The following is a 16,575-nucleotide window of genomic DNA, read 5'->3' as shown; positions in this document are numbered from 1 at the left end:
AAAGTTCCCTAAAAAGCCTTCAGTTAATTCAAAATGCTGCAGCTAGAGTACTGACGGGGACTAGAAGGAGAGAGCATATCTCACCCATATTGGCCTCTCTTCATTGCTTCCTGTTAATTCTAGAATAGAATTTAAAATTCTTCTTCTTACTTATAAGGTTTTGAATAATCAGGTCCCATCTTATCTTAGGACCTCGTAGTACCATATCACCCCAATAGAGCGCTTCGCTCTCAGACTGCAGGCTTACTTGTAGTTCCTAGGGTTGTAAGAGTAGAATGGGAGGCAGAGCCTTCAGCTTTCAGGCTCCTCTCCTGTGGAACCAGCTCCCAATTCAGATCAGGGAGACAGACACCCTCTCTACTTTTAAGATTAGGCTTAAAACTTTCCTTTTTGCTAAAGCTTATAGTTAGGGCTGGATCAGGTGACCCTGAACCATCCCTTAGTTATGCTGCTATAGACGTAGACTGCTGGGGGGTTCCCATGATGCACTGTTCTTTCTCTTTTTGCTCTGTATGCACCACTCTGCATTTAATCATTAGTGATCATCTCTGCTCCCCTCCACAGCATGTCTTTTTCCTGGTTCTCTCCCTCAGCCCCAACCAGTCCCAGCAGAAGACTGCCCCTCCCTGAGCCTGGTTCTGCTGGAGGTTTCTTCCTGTTAAAAGGGAGTTTTTCCTTCCCACTGTAGCCAAGTGCTTGCTCACAGGGGGTCGTTTTGACCGTGGGGTTTTACATAATATTGTATGGCCTTGCCTTACAATATAAAGCGCCTTGGGCAACTGTTTGTTGTGATTTGGCGCTATATAAAAAAATTGATTGATTGATTGATTGATTGATTGATGATTGATTGATTGAATAAGGAAAGTTGTTTTTTTTTATCACTAAATGGATGCTGCACTCGCTGCAGTTTATTGTCTGGAATAGTCACAGATTGCATTTCACAGCTTCTAGAATTCATTTTCATGCAGGTGGTGTTGGGGGTAATTTTGGGTTTCAGCTTTTTTTGTTTTTCGTCACTTTCATCCCTGAATATGTCAATCGTGAGTCACTTTTGTGCGGATTAAAGTTACTAACTGGGACTCCTGTCTTGTTGCGAGAAAGAAACGAGAATCGTTCTCCGTTCTGTTCACACAGCTCCAAACGCTGCACGGCTCTCTGCCAAGTCAAGTTAGAACAATAGAGTCCAGTCGGAATTAATAACTTCAAAGCGAAACACTGTTTTGTTTATTTTTATTTATGTCCAGAGATCAAGGATACAGTGACCAATTTCATATTTATTTACTTTAAGACTCAGTGAAATACATATAAAACCTGTAAAGCCTACTTTTAGTACAAAATTCACGAGGTATTGATAAGGAATTGGATCGATAAGCAGAATCAATAATGGCATCGATATCGATAAAATCTTATCAATACCCATCCCTATTCACGAATGTCACAACACTAGCAGATATGGTCATTGCAATACTTCGTGTTAAATATCCATCCTCGATGAATTCAATTAAAATGTATAGCTGGAGCAATGTTGGGTTAGGCAGCACGGTGGCTTAGTGGTTAGCACTGTTGCCTCACAGCGAGAAGGTTGTGGTTCGATTCCCGTGGCCTTTCTGTGTGGAGTTTGCATGTTCTCCCCATGTTTGCATGGGTTTCCTCCGGGTGCTCCGGTTTCCTCCCACATCCAAAGACATGCGGGCTAGGTGAATTGGGATCTTTTAAAATTGTCCGTAGGTGTGTGTGTGGGTGTGTCTGTGTTTGTTTGTCTATTTGTGGCCCTGCGACAGACTAGCGTCCTGTCCTGGTGTACCCCGCCTCACGCATCTATGACTGCTGGGATAGGCTCCAGCCCCCCGCGACCCTTAATTGGACTAAGCGGTAGAAGATGGATGGATGGATGTTGGGTTAGTTGCTTTGCTCAAGGTCACTCCAGTCATAGATGGAGGTGTAAAGAGAGATAAGGTTGGGATTTGAGCCTGCAACCCTTGTGATTGAAGACCAACTCCCTAAACATTGGGATGGCTCGTTAACCTATAACATCTGCATGACATGACTTATGATTGGTAATGCAAAAAAAAAAAATCTTTGTCTTGGAGCACTTTTGTGTCCCCACCAATATCAAAATCAAAGTTGCTCCCTTGAATGTTTTAGATGTGTGGGAGATTGGTTTCTATTCATATATTTATATATATAATATAATTATTCATATGTTTAAATTGTCACCGCAGAGACGATCGTGTTCTGAGTGAGTGTTTGGCAACCGAGGTCCACTTCAAAAGCCATTGTCAAGGAGACGACCAGAGAGGAAGTCAGACGACCAGCCATCATGATGATCAGATATGGAGGTGAGAAGGACTGCTGAGAGATTCATGAGCTCTGCTTAAAACTTGAAAATGAACAGCCAGGCTGCGATGTGTTGTCACAGAAACAAAGACAATTTTGTACATAAGTGGGTCAACATTACACACATGAAATAGTTATTTTGTTATTGCACGCAGCATTAGTGAAATAAATAAATGGGATAAATATTTCTTGTGTATTAATATCTGCTCATGTGTTATTAATAATACTTGACATGTTTCAAGACGTACGTATAGTAGGTTACGGTAGTGGGACTCATGTTTGTGTGCAACATGTAGGTCAGAAGGAATTACCCACCATGACTGTAAAATATGACTTACTACACAGCACTTAATCAATTACACATTTGATACACATTTGGGGTCTTCTTTGTCTCTGAAACAACTGTTTGATTTGTAACTTTTTTCTCTTTTTCTGAAGGCTGAAAGAGTAGAGGAGAGAAAGATAAGTCCTCCTAGAAACCATGCTGAGAGTCATGTTTCCAGGTACGGTTTTGTCTTCTTCACCTCAGATTTCTGATTATGGTTTGGCTGTAACTGTGGTGCACATAAACATTTACCTCACTGGAAATTTGACATGAAAAAATAGACATAAATCTTGCAGCTATTATTTTGATACAAACTGGAAATAAAGTTGACTGCATTGATATCATGTACAAACTGGATGATAAAATGGAACATGTTTTGCCTGGAAAACTGAGTTAGAAAATTTTAAGCCGAGGCGTATGTAACATATGGCTTCAACTGTGTCATTTATTAGCATGTTGTATATACCGATATAACAACTTATGATTATTATGGATCACTCTAATACAAGCACAATGTGAATAATTGCCCTTTTAATCAAATCTGTCCATTTCAACAAAGTCCACAGACTTCACGATGCTCCATTTTGATCGATGGACCACAAGGCGATGTTGTTTCACTGATGCAGATGGAAAAGCTCTTTAAAAATGCAGTCCATTTACCATTTATATTATATATCTGACTTGTGATGGTGTTTGTGCAGAAGAGACACAAGTCCAGTGCTGCTGAGCTGATGTTCCTCATCTGCTGCATCTCTGCAGCACAGGCCTGTCTGCAGTGTGACAGCCGCATCAGGAATCTCCACCAGGACTACATCCTGTCCTTTTCCAGCGTACTGGACCAGATCATTGTGACAGAGTACCGGGATCACGCCTATACTCTTTACCAGCAGGAGAGCTTAAAAGGAAACGGAGTAGTTGGTGAGAACAATAACTGGTTCATTTCAGCAAACACTGATGAAGTATTTGAAGATGAAAAATGCCTATATCTTTTCCTGACATTTTGATTAGTAGAGTTTAAATGTTTGAATATTTGTAATTTTAGTGATGTAGAAATTCAGCTTTATGCTGCACTGACTTTTATGTTGCATGGAGAGTCCAAGCTTAACTCCTGTACTATAAAATATTACAGTCAGATCAGGAAGTAAGTTTTCTGTTTTTCATTTCCCAGATTCCACCACTTTATATAATGCAGTAGCTGAGTATCAGAACTATCTGACCAACGAAATTGAAAGAAATAAACCACCAGGTATGTTTGTCTGTTACATGTCAAATAAATTATAACAAACTGTATGTGTGTTACATTTTCAAACCAAGCTGGTGTCCTTTTTGTTTTGTTTTTTATATAAAGTTGTTTCAAATGCCCACTACATCATGGACCGTGGTAGAAGCATCCTGCAGAAGCACCTGCAAGAATCCCTCAGTAACAGTAGGTGACATGAGTGATATTTTTCAGATTCATTTCTGTGTCTCAGGTGGTTTAGTTTCTAATAACTTGTTTATCTCGTCCTTAGATTTGTGCCCCAACACGTGTGGTAAGTTTTCTGTGTGTGATCCTTTCTCCCGCGTCATTGCAAATCCTCAGTGACCGCATGGAGACATAGTATTCTGCATCTTCACCATGTTTGTGTCTGTTTCTCAGGAATTTTGCACCAAAGAGTGAAGAACTGCATCACGTGCAAATTTGAGACCTACGTGTGCCCGTCCCACCAGCAGGATTGTGGTGGTATGATTTATTTTTCCATCTTTCTTCAGTTATTTACCCGTTTTTGGCAGATGGGTGGATGAATGGATAAGGAGGATTTGATGTTGATGTGATGGGAATGTAAAGTTCTGCAGGCTGCATGACCACATGCTGTCATGACTGTGTGAACGTGTGTTCCCTGCTGCTGGCCCGCGTGCAGGGCTCATGAAAGAGATTATTCAAGTCATACAAAGCAATGAATAAAATCTGTCCACCATGCACACATTCATTCATTCATTCACTCTCTCTGTGCAGAGTTCTGGTTGGAGGCTGAAGAGGGAGAAGCAGTCGTGCTGAACTGTTTCCAAAACTGGCACTTGCTCCTGATTATGAGTACAGAGTACCACTACTCTTGGGCCCCTGGTGCACCAGGAACCAAAAAGGTCCCTCAAACACACTCATTAGCAGCTAATCCTTTTTTACTGTTGTAACTTCTTTTGGAGAATCCTTCCACTTCCTTTTTCCTCTCACGTTCTGATCCTTCTGTGCAGATGAATGACAGTGACCTCCAAGGTTTGGTTGTGACAGATGAGTCTTCTGTGGTGTTGAATCAGCTGAACATTGAAGAGCAAGGCACATATCGCTGCACGCTGCAGGATTACAGTGGAAACATCTACTATCGAGTCACCTTCTATGTCAATGGTACAGCACAATAATTAGACACGTCATTCAAGCAAAATTGTGGGTTTTTCATTCAGTTATGAACATTGTGTGGCAGTCAGGCAGCTGACACACAGTGTTGGAAAAGACACAAGTCACAGTCTTGGTGTATACACAACAAACGTGTTGGTGTTAATTCAACTTTCACAGCAACAAACAACACTATTCTCACTGATTCTCACTTAAAGTTACACTTTCCAATTTTTTATTTAACATCACCTCTGAAATATTTGTTACATTTTAATAGTCCACTTGTGTCATATGGAATTTTTTCTCCATTGACCCCCCCGTTACTTTTCTGGTATGGAAAAAGTTCACCCCTTTATATGAATGATTACCTTTTTTTAAATAACAATGACCTACTTATAGTTATTTTATTGCAATAACAGTTTTTAAATACCAGAAGCTACAGCAAATAAATCAGCAAATACTAAATCACATCACTGTGGTCAGTAAGTGTTTTATACCGAGCCCGCCGAGGGACATGGTGGTTAATTTTTTTGGGCCCAGATTATTGTGTTCCCTCGCAATATTTTTGTGTTCTCTTGCAAAAGGATTCATGAGAGAATTGGATCCCGTGAGATGAGGGAGTAAGTTGCTACAACTTGGACAGTAAGACTCCGTATGAAATGTAATTTATTTCGGTGGTGGGAACAGCTAACCAAAAAGTTAGCTTTGATAACAGCTAATCAGCCAACTGAAATAAATAAACAAATTTAAAAAAAAAAACAAAAAACAATAAACCACCCAAAAATTTATCGGAAGCTACAGCCAATTGATAACCTTCATTATCATCTTCGGTACACTTGCAACTACTAAAAAGCTGATTTTGACTTTTAACACCACAATCGCTTCTGGTAGCAAGCGACCACAAACCCAAAGTGAGTCAGCACTTTTGTCTTTGTGTGCTCTGAAGCTCCTGTTCGTGACATATTTTGCAGCAGTGAAGCAGTAAAGCAGTTGAGAGGAGCGAAGCTCAACTCTACACACACAAAAACAAGCCATTATTCCTTAACAGGTCGTAGCAGTGCCACAGTGAGGCAGAGGTCTTGGAAAATATAGCAGTTTTGATGCTCAGACACTCAGACCCTAACCCATAATCCTTTACATACCAGAATTTTTTGTTTTTGGGGGGGTTTTTTGCACACCAGAGTTGCTGCGGTTTAAAAAAGCACAGAGAGAATCCATGACGACAATTATAAATGAACATTATACAACCAAAATGTACATTTTTATTTCTTTAGCTGCAGCAAGAGGCTGCAACAACTCTCTGGAACGCAAAGGATTATGGGATATCTCAATACTTAGGGCGAATATTGCCATGAACACTACTGGCCAGTAGATGGCAGTAGAGACCGTAAAAACTTGCCAAAACAAATATTCCAAATAATCTGTGTCTGCTACGTTTAAGATGCATGGAATTTAATAAACCCAAACTGAATTTTCAGACATCGTATATATATATATATATATATATATATATATTATATATATATATATATATGCTGTGTGTGTGTGTAACAGACTTTCTGATGTCTTTGTTTTATCTTTATTTTCTTTATTTACTGTGAAGCTGCACAGGGTTAATGTTGGCACTGTTGTGTTGCCGTAGATGGGAGGTGAGGAGCGACGGGCTCCCGTTTTTGTGGGTATGTGAGTGTGCATGGGAAGGCGCAATAAAAGGAGCCACGCTGAGGCTGCGCTTGAACAGTCCACAGTCGTCCCGTCTCCTTTTTAATATTTCACACCTGTCAGGAACCCTCAGAGAAGCCGCTACATTGGTGGCAGCGGTGGCCGCTTGTGCAGGTTGTTGCAGGTGTTGCAGGTGTTGGCGTTCGTGCTGAGCAGTTATTTTGAGTTGTGACTGTGTTAGCTTAGCTGCTTCAGATTAGCTAGCCTGCTAACGAGTGCGGTGCATCGGCGACATGTGGTGTGGGGACGAGGACCCGTCAAAGCCTTATACGGCGTGGACCACCAGGAGCTCAATTGGTAGAGAAGTTAGAGTGGACCTGCCTGCTCCTTTTGCTGGGGATGGGAGCCAGAGCTTTCACAGCTGGGTGCGGCAGCTCGAGGTTGCCTTCGGGGCAACATCTGTCGGCAGAGACTGTAATGATGAATTGGTGCGCATTCTGCCTACTCGCCTCAGTAAGTCGGCCTTTCTGCTGTGGGACAGTTTTCCTGACGTGCTGAAGAGAGATTATTCTGCTGTTAAAGATAAGCTTGGGACAGCATTTGGGCAGAGACAGCTCTTGGACCGCTTCAGAGACAGCCTTTCTGCTCGAGTGCATGCTCCGGGGGAGAGCCTGGAGGTGTATGCAGCTGACGTGAGCCGGCTGGTGGCGGAGGCATTCCCAGACTACGGTGGCAATGCACAGCGAGAAGAGAAGTTTCGACGTTTCTTGGCCGGCCTAGATCCAGCGTTGAAAGCTAAGTGCCTGGAACAAGTCGCGACAGATGTTGACGAGGCCCTGGGTGTGGCTGAGCACTGTGAGAATGCCAGGGTGGCCCTACAGAGAGACAGTGGGGGCTCATTCATGGGTGTTTACCTGGCTCAGAGTGCAGCTGTCCAGTCTGTGTCTGTTATGGATGGCCTTCAGAGGGCCATGGAGAAATTAAATGAGGACATGTGTGCAATGAGAATGGAAATGAGGGAGTTGTACGTGGAGAATCAGAGACTGAGAGCCAGAGATGCCGACAGGAGAGATCGTTGCTCTCCATCCGGGGGGCGCTGTAGCTGTGCTTGCGGGGAGTCCGGATGTCAATCCAGAGGGTCTGAGGACAGACGCTTGGGACGCTCTCCCAACTGCCCGCCCCATGACTATCCTCGTGACAGAGGCTTCTCTCCAACAGCCAGGCAATCCTGGGGCAGGAGTCCCAGTCCTGGTTGGAGGTCCCACAGAGAGGAGGAGCCGAGGAGATGCGGTGTGCGTTTCTTTTCACAACAGTCATCTGTGAAAGGCGGTCACCAGGGAAATGGACAGTAGCTGGGGTTGAGGCCCGGACGGCAGCCGCTCAGACCAAGGGCCCTGTACGGCACAACATGACTGAGGACGTGACTGAGGGCGCCACTACTGGGGACAGTTGTGATCGTCCCACATCCTATGTCAGGGGTGTGTTGGAAAGTTGCGAGGTTCCTGTTTTAGTCGACTCGGGAGCTAATGACTCATTGATCAGTGCGGATTTTCGAATGTCGGTCCCCGCTTTGAGGAACCGGCCTTTGAAAAAGAACTATGTTAGTTCTCGTGCAGTTAATGGGGAAATATTGGATATGCTGGGCTCTATTGAGGTGACATTCTGATTGGGCCCGACCTACTGGCAGCATAACTTTTATGTACTGAGGGAGTCAAGTCAGAGTGTTCTACTGGGGCTTGATTTTTTGACTAGGAACTGTGCGTTGCTGGACCTGGGGCGGGGGGTACTGCAATTATGGGACGTTGCGGTGCCCCTGCTGCGAGGTGGGGAGCTCACCCACGACTGTTGTAATGTGACGGTGGTGAATGTTGTGACTATACCCCCCTTAAGTGAGGCCCTGGTGCCAGTGACGATTGGTTCTCTCGGTGGTGCTATGTCGCCTGCTAAAGATTTTGAGGGGTATCTGGAACCCAATGCCCCGGAGTCGACAGGGCTAGTGGTAGCTCACTCTGTGAATAATGTAAAAGATGGGGTCACATTAGCACGTGTTCTCAATCCATCTGGGGGAGCCGTAGAAGTTAAGCGGGGACTGCACCTCGGTCAGTTCCACTCGGTGGGGAGAGACGACCTGGTAGCCCTCCCCAGTATTGCTAATGTTGGGGGCCCTTCACCGCCGCCGGCGAGGAGCACATTCATCTTAGATGGGTCACCCATCAAGATGCAGCAGAGGGAGGAGCTCTCAGAGCTCCTTCTGAGGTTTCCAAATGTTTTCAACCTGTCTGACAGGAACACAGGCAAGTGCAGATTGGTGTTGCATCGCATTAGAACCGGTGACCATCTCCCCGTTAAACAACGGCCCTATTGCACATCTCCTGAGAAAAGGGTGGAGATTGAGCGGCAAGTAGCTAGTCTGCTGGCAGATGGAGTGGTAGAGGAGAGTTGCAGTCCCTGGGCATCCCCGGTGGTGTTGGTGAGGAAGAAAGGGGGACAGTGGAGATTTTGTATCGATTATCGTCACCTTAACGCGGTGATGGTTAAAGATTCACACCCTCTACCACGTGTGGATGACAGCCTTGATGCGTTGGCAGGCTTGGCCTGGTTCAGCACACTTGACTTTTCTAATGGTTACTGGCAGGTTGAGGTAGCTGAGGAGGACCGTGAGAAGACAGCCTTTACGACCGGCAGGGGCCTCTACCAGTGGCGGGCCATGCCGATGGGTCTGTCAAACTCTCCGGCCACCTTCCAGCGGATGATGGAACTTGTTCTGAGGGGTTTGCCCTGGCACATTTGCATGGTATATTTGGACGATATACTGATTTACAGCCGCTCCTTCGGCGATCATCTCCTCCACATCGAGGAGGTTCTGTCCAAGATACAGCAGGCCGGGCTGAAATTGAATCCAAGCAAATGTCATTTCGCGAGGGATCATGTGGTTTTTCTGGGCCACGTGGTTTCTCGGCAGGGTCTCCAACCGGATCCCCGTAATACGGACAAGGTGAGGGCCTGGCCCACTCCACGTACCTCGGCAGAGGTGAGAGCATTTGTGGGCCTATGTTCGTATTACAGGAGGTTCCTGAAGGACTTCTCAAAACATGCGGCTCCACTGAGTTACCTGGTGCGTAAGAATGTGCCTTTTGAGTGGACAACAGAGTGTGAGGAGACCTTTTCCTACCTTAAGCAGGTCCTTACCTCCTCTCCTGTGGTAACACTGCCAAATTTTGCACTCCCCTTTAAAGTTTATACCGATGCCTCCAATGAGGCAGTGGCCGTGGTGTTGGCACAGGATGAGGGAGGGGTCGAGAGGGTAGTGGCATATGCCAGTCAGGCTCTCACAAAAATGCAGAAGAGGTGGTCCACTTTTGATAGAGAACTGTGGGCGGTCGTTTGGGCCGTGCGTGAGTTCAAACACTATGTGGGACTGTCCACTTTCTCTATCATAACTGACCGTCGTCCGCTGTTGGGCATCAGGAACATGGCTATGGACAGTGACCCTACGGTCGTAGGAGTAGGTGGATTTTAGAACTGGACCAGTTTAATTGGGTCATGATTCACAAGACTGCGGTCCGTCACAACAACGGATGCACTGTTGCGCCGACCGCCGACCCCCCCCCCCCCCAAGGGGACCCACATAGGCCGGCTGGGGAGCTCACGGTCGCCTCCGTGGGAGAGTCGAGCTGCTAATCACCTTCCGGGGTGTCCCATTCAGGTCCGGAGGCTGCCTGCTCCCTGTCGGGGAGCGACTCTGAGCTCCGGGCCCGGCAACAGGAGGACCCAGACATTATCACCATAGTGGGGTTGTTGGAACGGAGCATGGCAAGACTACCTCGTCGGCTACTCAAGGGGTCCTCTGCCAAACTGAGGAAACTTGGGACAGAGTTCAGCTGTCTATTGATGATAGGTGGACTGTTGTGTCGGACTGTGCGGCCGACAGCATCTGGGGAGGACCAACTTCAGGTGGTGGTCCCTCATCTATGGTGCCTGAGCTCCTGCGACAGTTACATGGGGGGTCTACTGCGGCACACTTCTCGGCAGAGCGAGTGTGGGAGATGGCCAGACGGTCTTACTATTGGCCCTTCATGTTGAGAGACATTAAACGCTGCTGCGAGCAGTGTAAGGCCTGCCAGACCCGCCGGTGCCCTGTTCCCAGACCGAGAGCACCTATGGGGGGGTCTCAGGTGGCCCGTCCACTACAGAGGGTGGCGGCAGACATTTTGGAGTTGCCTTTGACCTCCAGGGGGAACAGATACGTTCTAGTGGTGGAGGATTACTTCTCCAAATTTGTTAATCTGTACGCCCTGCCAAATCAGACAACGCAGACAGTGGCTCACTGCCTGTTTGAGGATTATGTGTTGGTGCATGGGGTCCCTGAAGTCCTTCACAGTGACCAGGGCCGCCAGTTTGAGGTGATTCAGAGCCTGTGTCAGCTATTGGGCATGAAGAAAACACGCACCACCGCATATAACCCCAAATCTGATGGCATGGTGGAGCGTCATAACAGGACTCTGATTGATCAGCTGGCTAAAATGCTGCTGTCGCATGGGGGTGAATGGGACTCGTATGTGAAGCAAGTGGCTTTTGCCTACAACACTTCTAAGCATTCCAGTACCCAGTTCACCCCCTACTTCCACCTGCACGGGCGTGAAGCGCAGGTTCCAGCTGATGTGCATGTACCATCGGGTATTCGAGATCTCTGGGGTGCGGGGACGCAGGCAGAGTATGTGTCGTCCATGGCGGAGAGGTTGGAGTCTGCATTCGGCATGGCCCAGCTCAATTTGGCAGAATCTCATGATCGGCAGAAACTGTACTACGACGAAAGTGGTTGTCACCGCGCCTATGGTGTGGGTGCGCTGGTGTGGCTGAATAATCCCACTGAAAACCGAACCAAGTTGGCGCCACACTGGAAAGGCCCCTATCGGATCGCTCAGGTGTTAGCTTCAGGTGGGGAAGATGCCCTGACATACCGCATTGTTAACCCTCTTGACTCGATGGAACGAACCCAGGTTGTTCACCATGACAGATTCAAGCCATACACTGTGCCGTTGCCGACGCATACACCTCCTGCTGTTCCTCTTGCTGGTAGTCCCATCCGGCCAGTCGCCCAGGCCCCGAAGGTGATGGGTCAGCCTCAGGCTGCGAGGGGAGATGACGAACTCTGGGGGGATTCGAGGGCATCGGTGCCCACTCAATCTCGTGGGGGGAGAGTGGTACGACCTCCAGTGTACCTCACAGACTTCATTAGGTTTTGAGTTCAGTGCAGCGGGTTTGTTACGATGTTATGGTGATTGGTGGATGCTAATTGAATCCAACTATTCGGGAGTCTGTTATACTGTTTTTATACTCAACAAAAATATAAATGCAACACTTTTGGTTTTGCTCCCATTTTGTATGAGATGAACTCAAAGATCTAAAACTTTTTCCACATACACAATATCACCATTTCCCTCAAATATTGTTCACAAACCAGTCTAAATCTGTGATAGTGAGCACTTCTCCTTTGCTGAGATAATCCATCCCACCTCACAGGTGTGCCATATCAAGATGCTGATTAGACACCATGATTAGTGCACAGGTGTGCCTCAGACTGCCCACAATAAAAGGCCACTCTGAAAGGTGCAGTTTAATCACACAGCACAATGCCACAGATGTTGCAAGATTTGAGGGAGTGTGCAGTTGGCATGCTGACAGCAGGAATGTCAACCAGAGCTGTTGCTCGTGTATTGAATGTTCATTTCTCTACCATAAGCCGTCTCCAAAGGCGTTTCAGAGAATTTGGCAGTACATCCAACCAGCCTCACAACCGCAGACCACGTGTAACCACACCAGCCCAGGACCTCCACATCCAGCATGTTCACTGCATGAGGCAAATGGTGGTCACACCAGATACTGACTGGTATTCCCCCCCAATAAAACAAAACTGCACCTTTCAGAGTGGCCTTTTATTGTGGGCAGTCTAAGGCACACCTGTGCACTAATCATGGTGTCTAATCAGCATCTTGGTATGGCACACCTGTGAGGTGGGATGGATTATCTCAGCAAAGGAGAAGTGCTCACTATCACAGATTTAGACTGGTTTGTGAACAATATTTGAGGGAAATGGTGATATTGTGTATGTGGAAAAAGTTTTAGATCTTTGAGTTCATCTCATACAAAATGGGAGCAAAACCAAAAGTGTTGCGTTTATATTTTTGTTGAGTATATATGTTTGTTGATGTTGTTTGTTATGAGATATGTGCTTTGTTTACGCTGGCACCAGAAACGAGAACGTTTCATGTTGGGGGGGGCGTGTGTAACAGACTTTCTGATGTCTTTGCTTTATCTTTATTTATTTTCTTTATTTACTGTGAAGCTGCACAGGGTTAATGTTGGCACTGTTGTGTTGCCGTAGAGGGAGGTGAGGAGCGACGGGCTCCCGTTTTTGTGGGTATGTGCATGCGCACGGGAACGCGCAATAAAAGGAGCCATGCTGAGGCTGCGCTCGAACGGTCCACAGTTGTCCCGTCTCCTTTTTAATATTTCACGCCTGTCAGGAACCCTCAGAGAAGCCGCTACATATATATATATATATATATATATATATATATGTGTGTGTGTGTGTGTGTGTGTGTGTGTGTGCATATGTATATATATTGATGGTGGGCCGTTATCGGCGTTAACGTGCTGCGATAATGTGAGACTCTTATCGGGCGATATAAAAAATATCGCTGTTAATCTATTCTCAAAGTTGGGCTGGGAGCTGGGTCTGTGCCTTGAAGCTTCGTTTAACGTTGTAGTACATATGCCAGGCCTGTATGTGGCGCTGTAATGTCCCCAGAAAAACAAACAGAAGAAAAAGTAGAGCAAGCGCTAATCAAATTAGCACAAAAGCTACAGCGGTCCACGCTGATCATCTAAAATAGCTTACTGTCCATTTAAAGCAAAGCAGTGTGTTTGTTTTGTTTTTGTTTTTTTTTAAACACAGTTTCGTCCGCTGACCACTCTACGCGCGACGGCCGGCTGCTGCCTCTCTCTGCCCGGTGTGAGCGGCTCAGCACTGCCAGCTCCGTCCCGGCCACAGACAGTTTCTGGAAGAAGTCCACTCTTTCTTCTGGGTGACGGTCATTACTTAGGTAGCACGCATATTCTGAATGAGCCATTTTAATCTAGATTAATTTCAAGATTTCAGTGAGATAAATCTAGATTAAAAAAAATAATCTATGCCCACCACTAATATATATATATATATCTGGCTTTCGGTGAAAATTTTACGAGCTTCACAGAGAATAAGGACTGTTACTACAGCTTTAAGGACGGCTTTAAGGACGCTCGGCGTGCCGCCATCGAGAGCCACAAACCACCGGATCATTTCTAAACGGATGGCTCTGTGGAGACGGGACCGTCGTGTGCACTTTCTCTGGTGATAACCAGTGACACGCGAAGCCTCCGCTCGGCTTTCCATGACAAAATCTCTTGTTAAAAGTGAAATCTGCCAGAAAATGGTTGATGTCCAGCTCTTGTGATAACCAGAGAAAGTGCACACGATGGTCCCATCTCCACAGAGCCATCCGTTTAGAAATGATCCGGTGGTTTGTGGCTCTCGATGGCGGCACGGAGCGCAGCGCGCCGAGCATCCTTAAAGCCGTCCTTAAAGCTGTAGTAACAGTCCTTATTCTCTGTGAAGCCCGTAAAATTTTCACCGAAAGCCAGATAAATTTTTTGAATGGTTTCCAGCTGCCAGTCTCTAAAAGTTTCTGAAAAAATTCTGATGGAAAAAAAGCCCAAATCATTCCGCCATTTCCTGACAATGAACATCCGCCGAGGGGGTGGACCACTCCTCACTCAAAGCCTGCTCACAGGAATGACGCAACCGACAGGCGTGGACAAACTCACGCATGCGCACGAGGGTTCAAGCTTGTCTGACGCAATCACACGTGATTCAAATCCATATGGTTTTTGGAAAAAAGTAATAAGGTCGGATACTTTTCTAATAGACCTCGTATATATTACATGAGGATTTTTTTCAAATGTATAGATTGGTTTTCATTTGAGAGAGACCCTTGTGATGTGCATACACACACACACACACACAATAAGCAACAATAAGCACTTATTTAAAGAGCAAACAGGAAGCGATTGCAACTCACAGTGATTCCAATTGAAAATAATGGAGAAGCAACCTGAGCTTCTTCTGGCATTTTTACATAAAACAAACACAGTAACAATGTCTATAAACCCAGAGAATATATTCACAAGAGTTTTAGGCACAATATACAAAGAGTTTAATGCTGTTGTCTGTGTGGAGCCTGATCAGAGCATCTCAAATGCATTTGTCCTGTCGTGAACTTCTGCACTAGCACTGCCGAGGCATGTTCACACTAAAACCTTCAAAATTAGTGCATTACTTTAAAACTAAAACATGTAGCTGATATTTTCACTTTATAAAACTTCAGAAGTAACGTTATAAAACTTCAGAAGTAACGTTAATTTAAATAACATGTCCGAAATTAATTTGTTTAAAATTTTAACCATATGTTAAAACTGTATGCCTCCAGATGACTTGGGTGATATTGCCGGTGAGTTAGTATGGTGTCAAGAGCAATTATGTTGTGACCAGGTCTCTTCTGACTGCAGAGGATAGAGCGGTTTTGTGTGTGTGTGCGCGCGCATATGCGTTCAATTTCCCCCCACCTGATTCCACTCACTGTGTGCTCTGATAGGCATGAGCTTTAATACAATATTAGGTTATTGCGAGGGAACGCAATAATCTGGACACCGTAGTTTAGAGACCAGCAAAATCACAACCTGCTGTCATTTTTCTCTGCACAAATGACACTGTGATGATCACTTATTCCTCACAGTCACCGCTGCTCCGGAGTCAACTGTCCATCCTTTCATTCATCTGCCCGAGTGGGTCCAAGAAGACAGATCCCCGTTTTCCAAACAGCTGGTGTCAGTCCTCTACGTGATTGTGGTTCTCAGCCTGATCTCAAGTTTCATCCTCATCTCCATCATTAGGCACAGAGTGGGCGGCAGGTAAAATGAAAAGAAAAAAGAGGACAGGAAGCAAGGAGGGAGAGAGAGAACAGGAAGGTGGAGGTAAAAAGGAAGCAACAGAGGAGGCAGAAAACAGTCATTAAAACGTGGAGGAGGAGGATGTGGTCACACTTTTAGTTTATAAGGCTTAGGCATATTTCACATGATTTATAAATAATCAAACAGATTCTTTCCTTCCACAAACTCAGTTCCTTAAGTGTAAAATCAGCATCTTAGACTGAATGAAACAGTAAGAGCAGACTGCAGGTAAATGATTGTGACTGAAACTGAATGAATCGCTGTGGTTTTGTTGCAGATTGATGATGAAGGGAAACAAAGATGAAAACTTTCAGAGGAGGTGGGGAGATGAGGTTGCACTCCCGCTGTGAGGAGCATCACTGTGCTTGTGAGGGGACATCAGCGACACCATGTGGTAGCAGCACGCCGGCACACCTGAGCCGACCCCACCCACTACAATAAAGATCTACAAAATATGGACACAGATAATTCATGAAAAATATTTCTGTTTTAACAAGCATCTTTAAAAACTTTGAATTAAAAAAAGAGACACAAATAAAAAACTTTGACTTCATCTTTCTTTATGATGTCAGTGAAAATACAGAACGTTTGTCACATAATCACACAGAGCAGACTGGATGAAGATAGCTGATGTTTGTTTCGGTGTCTACTGCATATTGTGTGTACGAGGTCATAGTAATAATTATCTGCATGTAGGTCGAACATCAATGCGCACAAGGTGGAAAAATGTGCATTTTGACCACAATGACTGATCTCAGGAATTCACTCATATAAGTGTGCAAGTTTGGTGCAAATGTGACAGAGTCCAGCAGGAGTCACTGTGCGTATGGTT

General features: G+C 45.5%; 1 protein-coding gene across 1 annotated transcript; it reads left to right on the top strand.

Moving 5' to 3' along the window:
• The first annotated feature begins 2,225 nt into the window (after window positions 1-2,225).
• On the top strand, window positions 2,226-16,192 carry LOC117508002 (izumo sperm-egg fusion protein 1). The gene is made up of 11 exons (XM_034167716.1): window positions 2,226-2,339; window positions 2,776-2,840; window positions 3,364-3,580; window positions 3,831-3,908; window positions 4,011-4,088; window positions 4,174-4,194; window positions 4,302-4,385; window positions 4,659-4,786; window positions 4,895-5,045; window positions 15,530-15,704; window positions 16,021-16,192. The coding sequence occupies exons 3-11, from the start codon at window positions 3,394-3,396 to the stop codon at window positions 16,091-16,093; spliced, it is 975 nt and encodes a 324-aa protein (XP_034023607.1). The 5' UTR covers window positions 2,226-2,339; window positions 2,776-2,840; window positions 3,364-3,393; the 3' UTR covers window positions 16,094-16,192.
• The last annotated feature ends 383 nt before the right edge of the window (window positions 16,193-16,575 follow it).

The sequence above is a fragment of the Thalassophryne amazonica genome, chromosome 3, assembly GCF_902500255.1.
Source record: "Thalassophryne amazonica chromosome 3, fThaAma1.1, whole genome shotgun sequence".
In the NCBI taxonomy this organism is placed as follows: Eukaryota; Metazoa; Chordata; class Actinopteri; order Batrachoidiformes; family Batrachoididae; genus Thalassophryne; species Thalassophryne amazonica.
This window is presented reverse-complemented; position numbering and strand designations above follow the sequence as displayed.

Excerpts from the sequence above, each read along its gene's own strand:
- LOC117508002 (XM_034167716.1), top strand. The coding sequence starts at position 3,394 with ATGTTCCTCATCTGCTGCATCTCTGCAGCACAGGCCTGTCTGCAGTGT. Across the intron at positions 3,909-4,010 it reads TGAAAGAAATAAACCACCAG|TTGTTTCAAATGCCCACTAC; the intron begins GTATGTTTGTCT and ends TTTTATATAAAG. Across the intron at positions 4,089-4,173 it reads GCAAGAATCCCTCAGTAACA|ATTTGTGCCCCAACACGTGT; the intron begins GTAGGTGACATG and ends TCTCGTCCTTAG.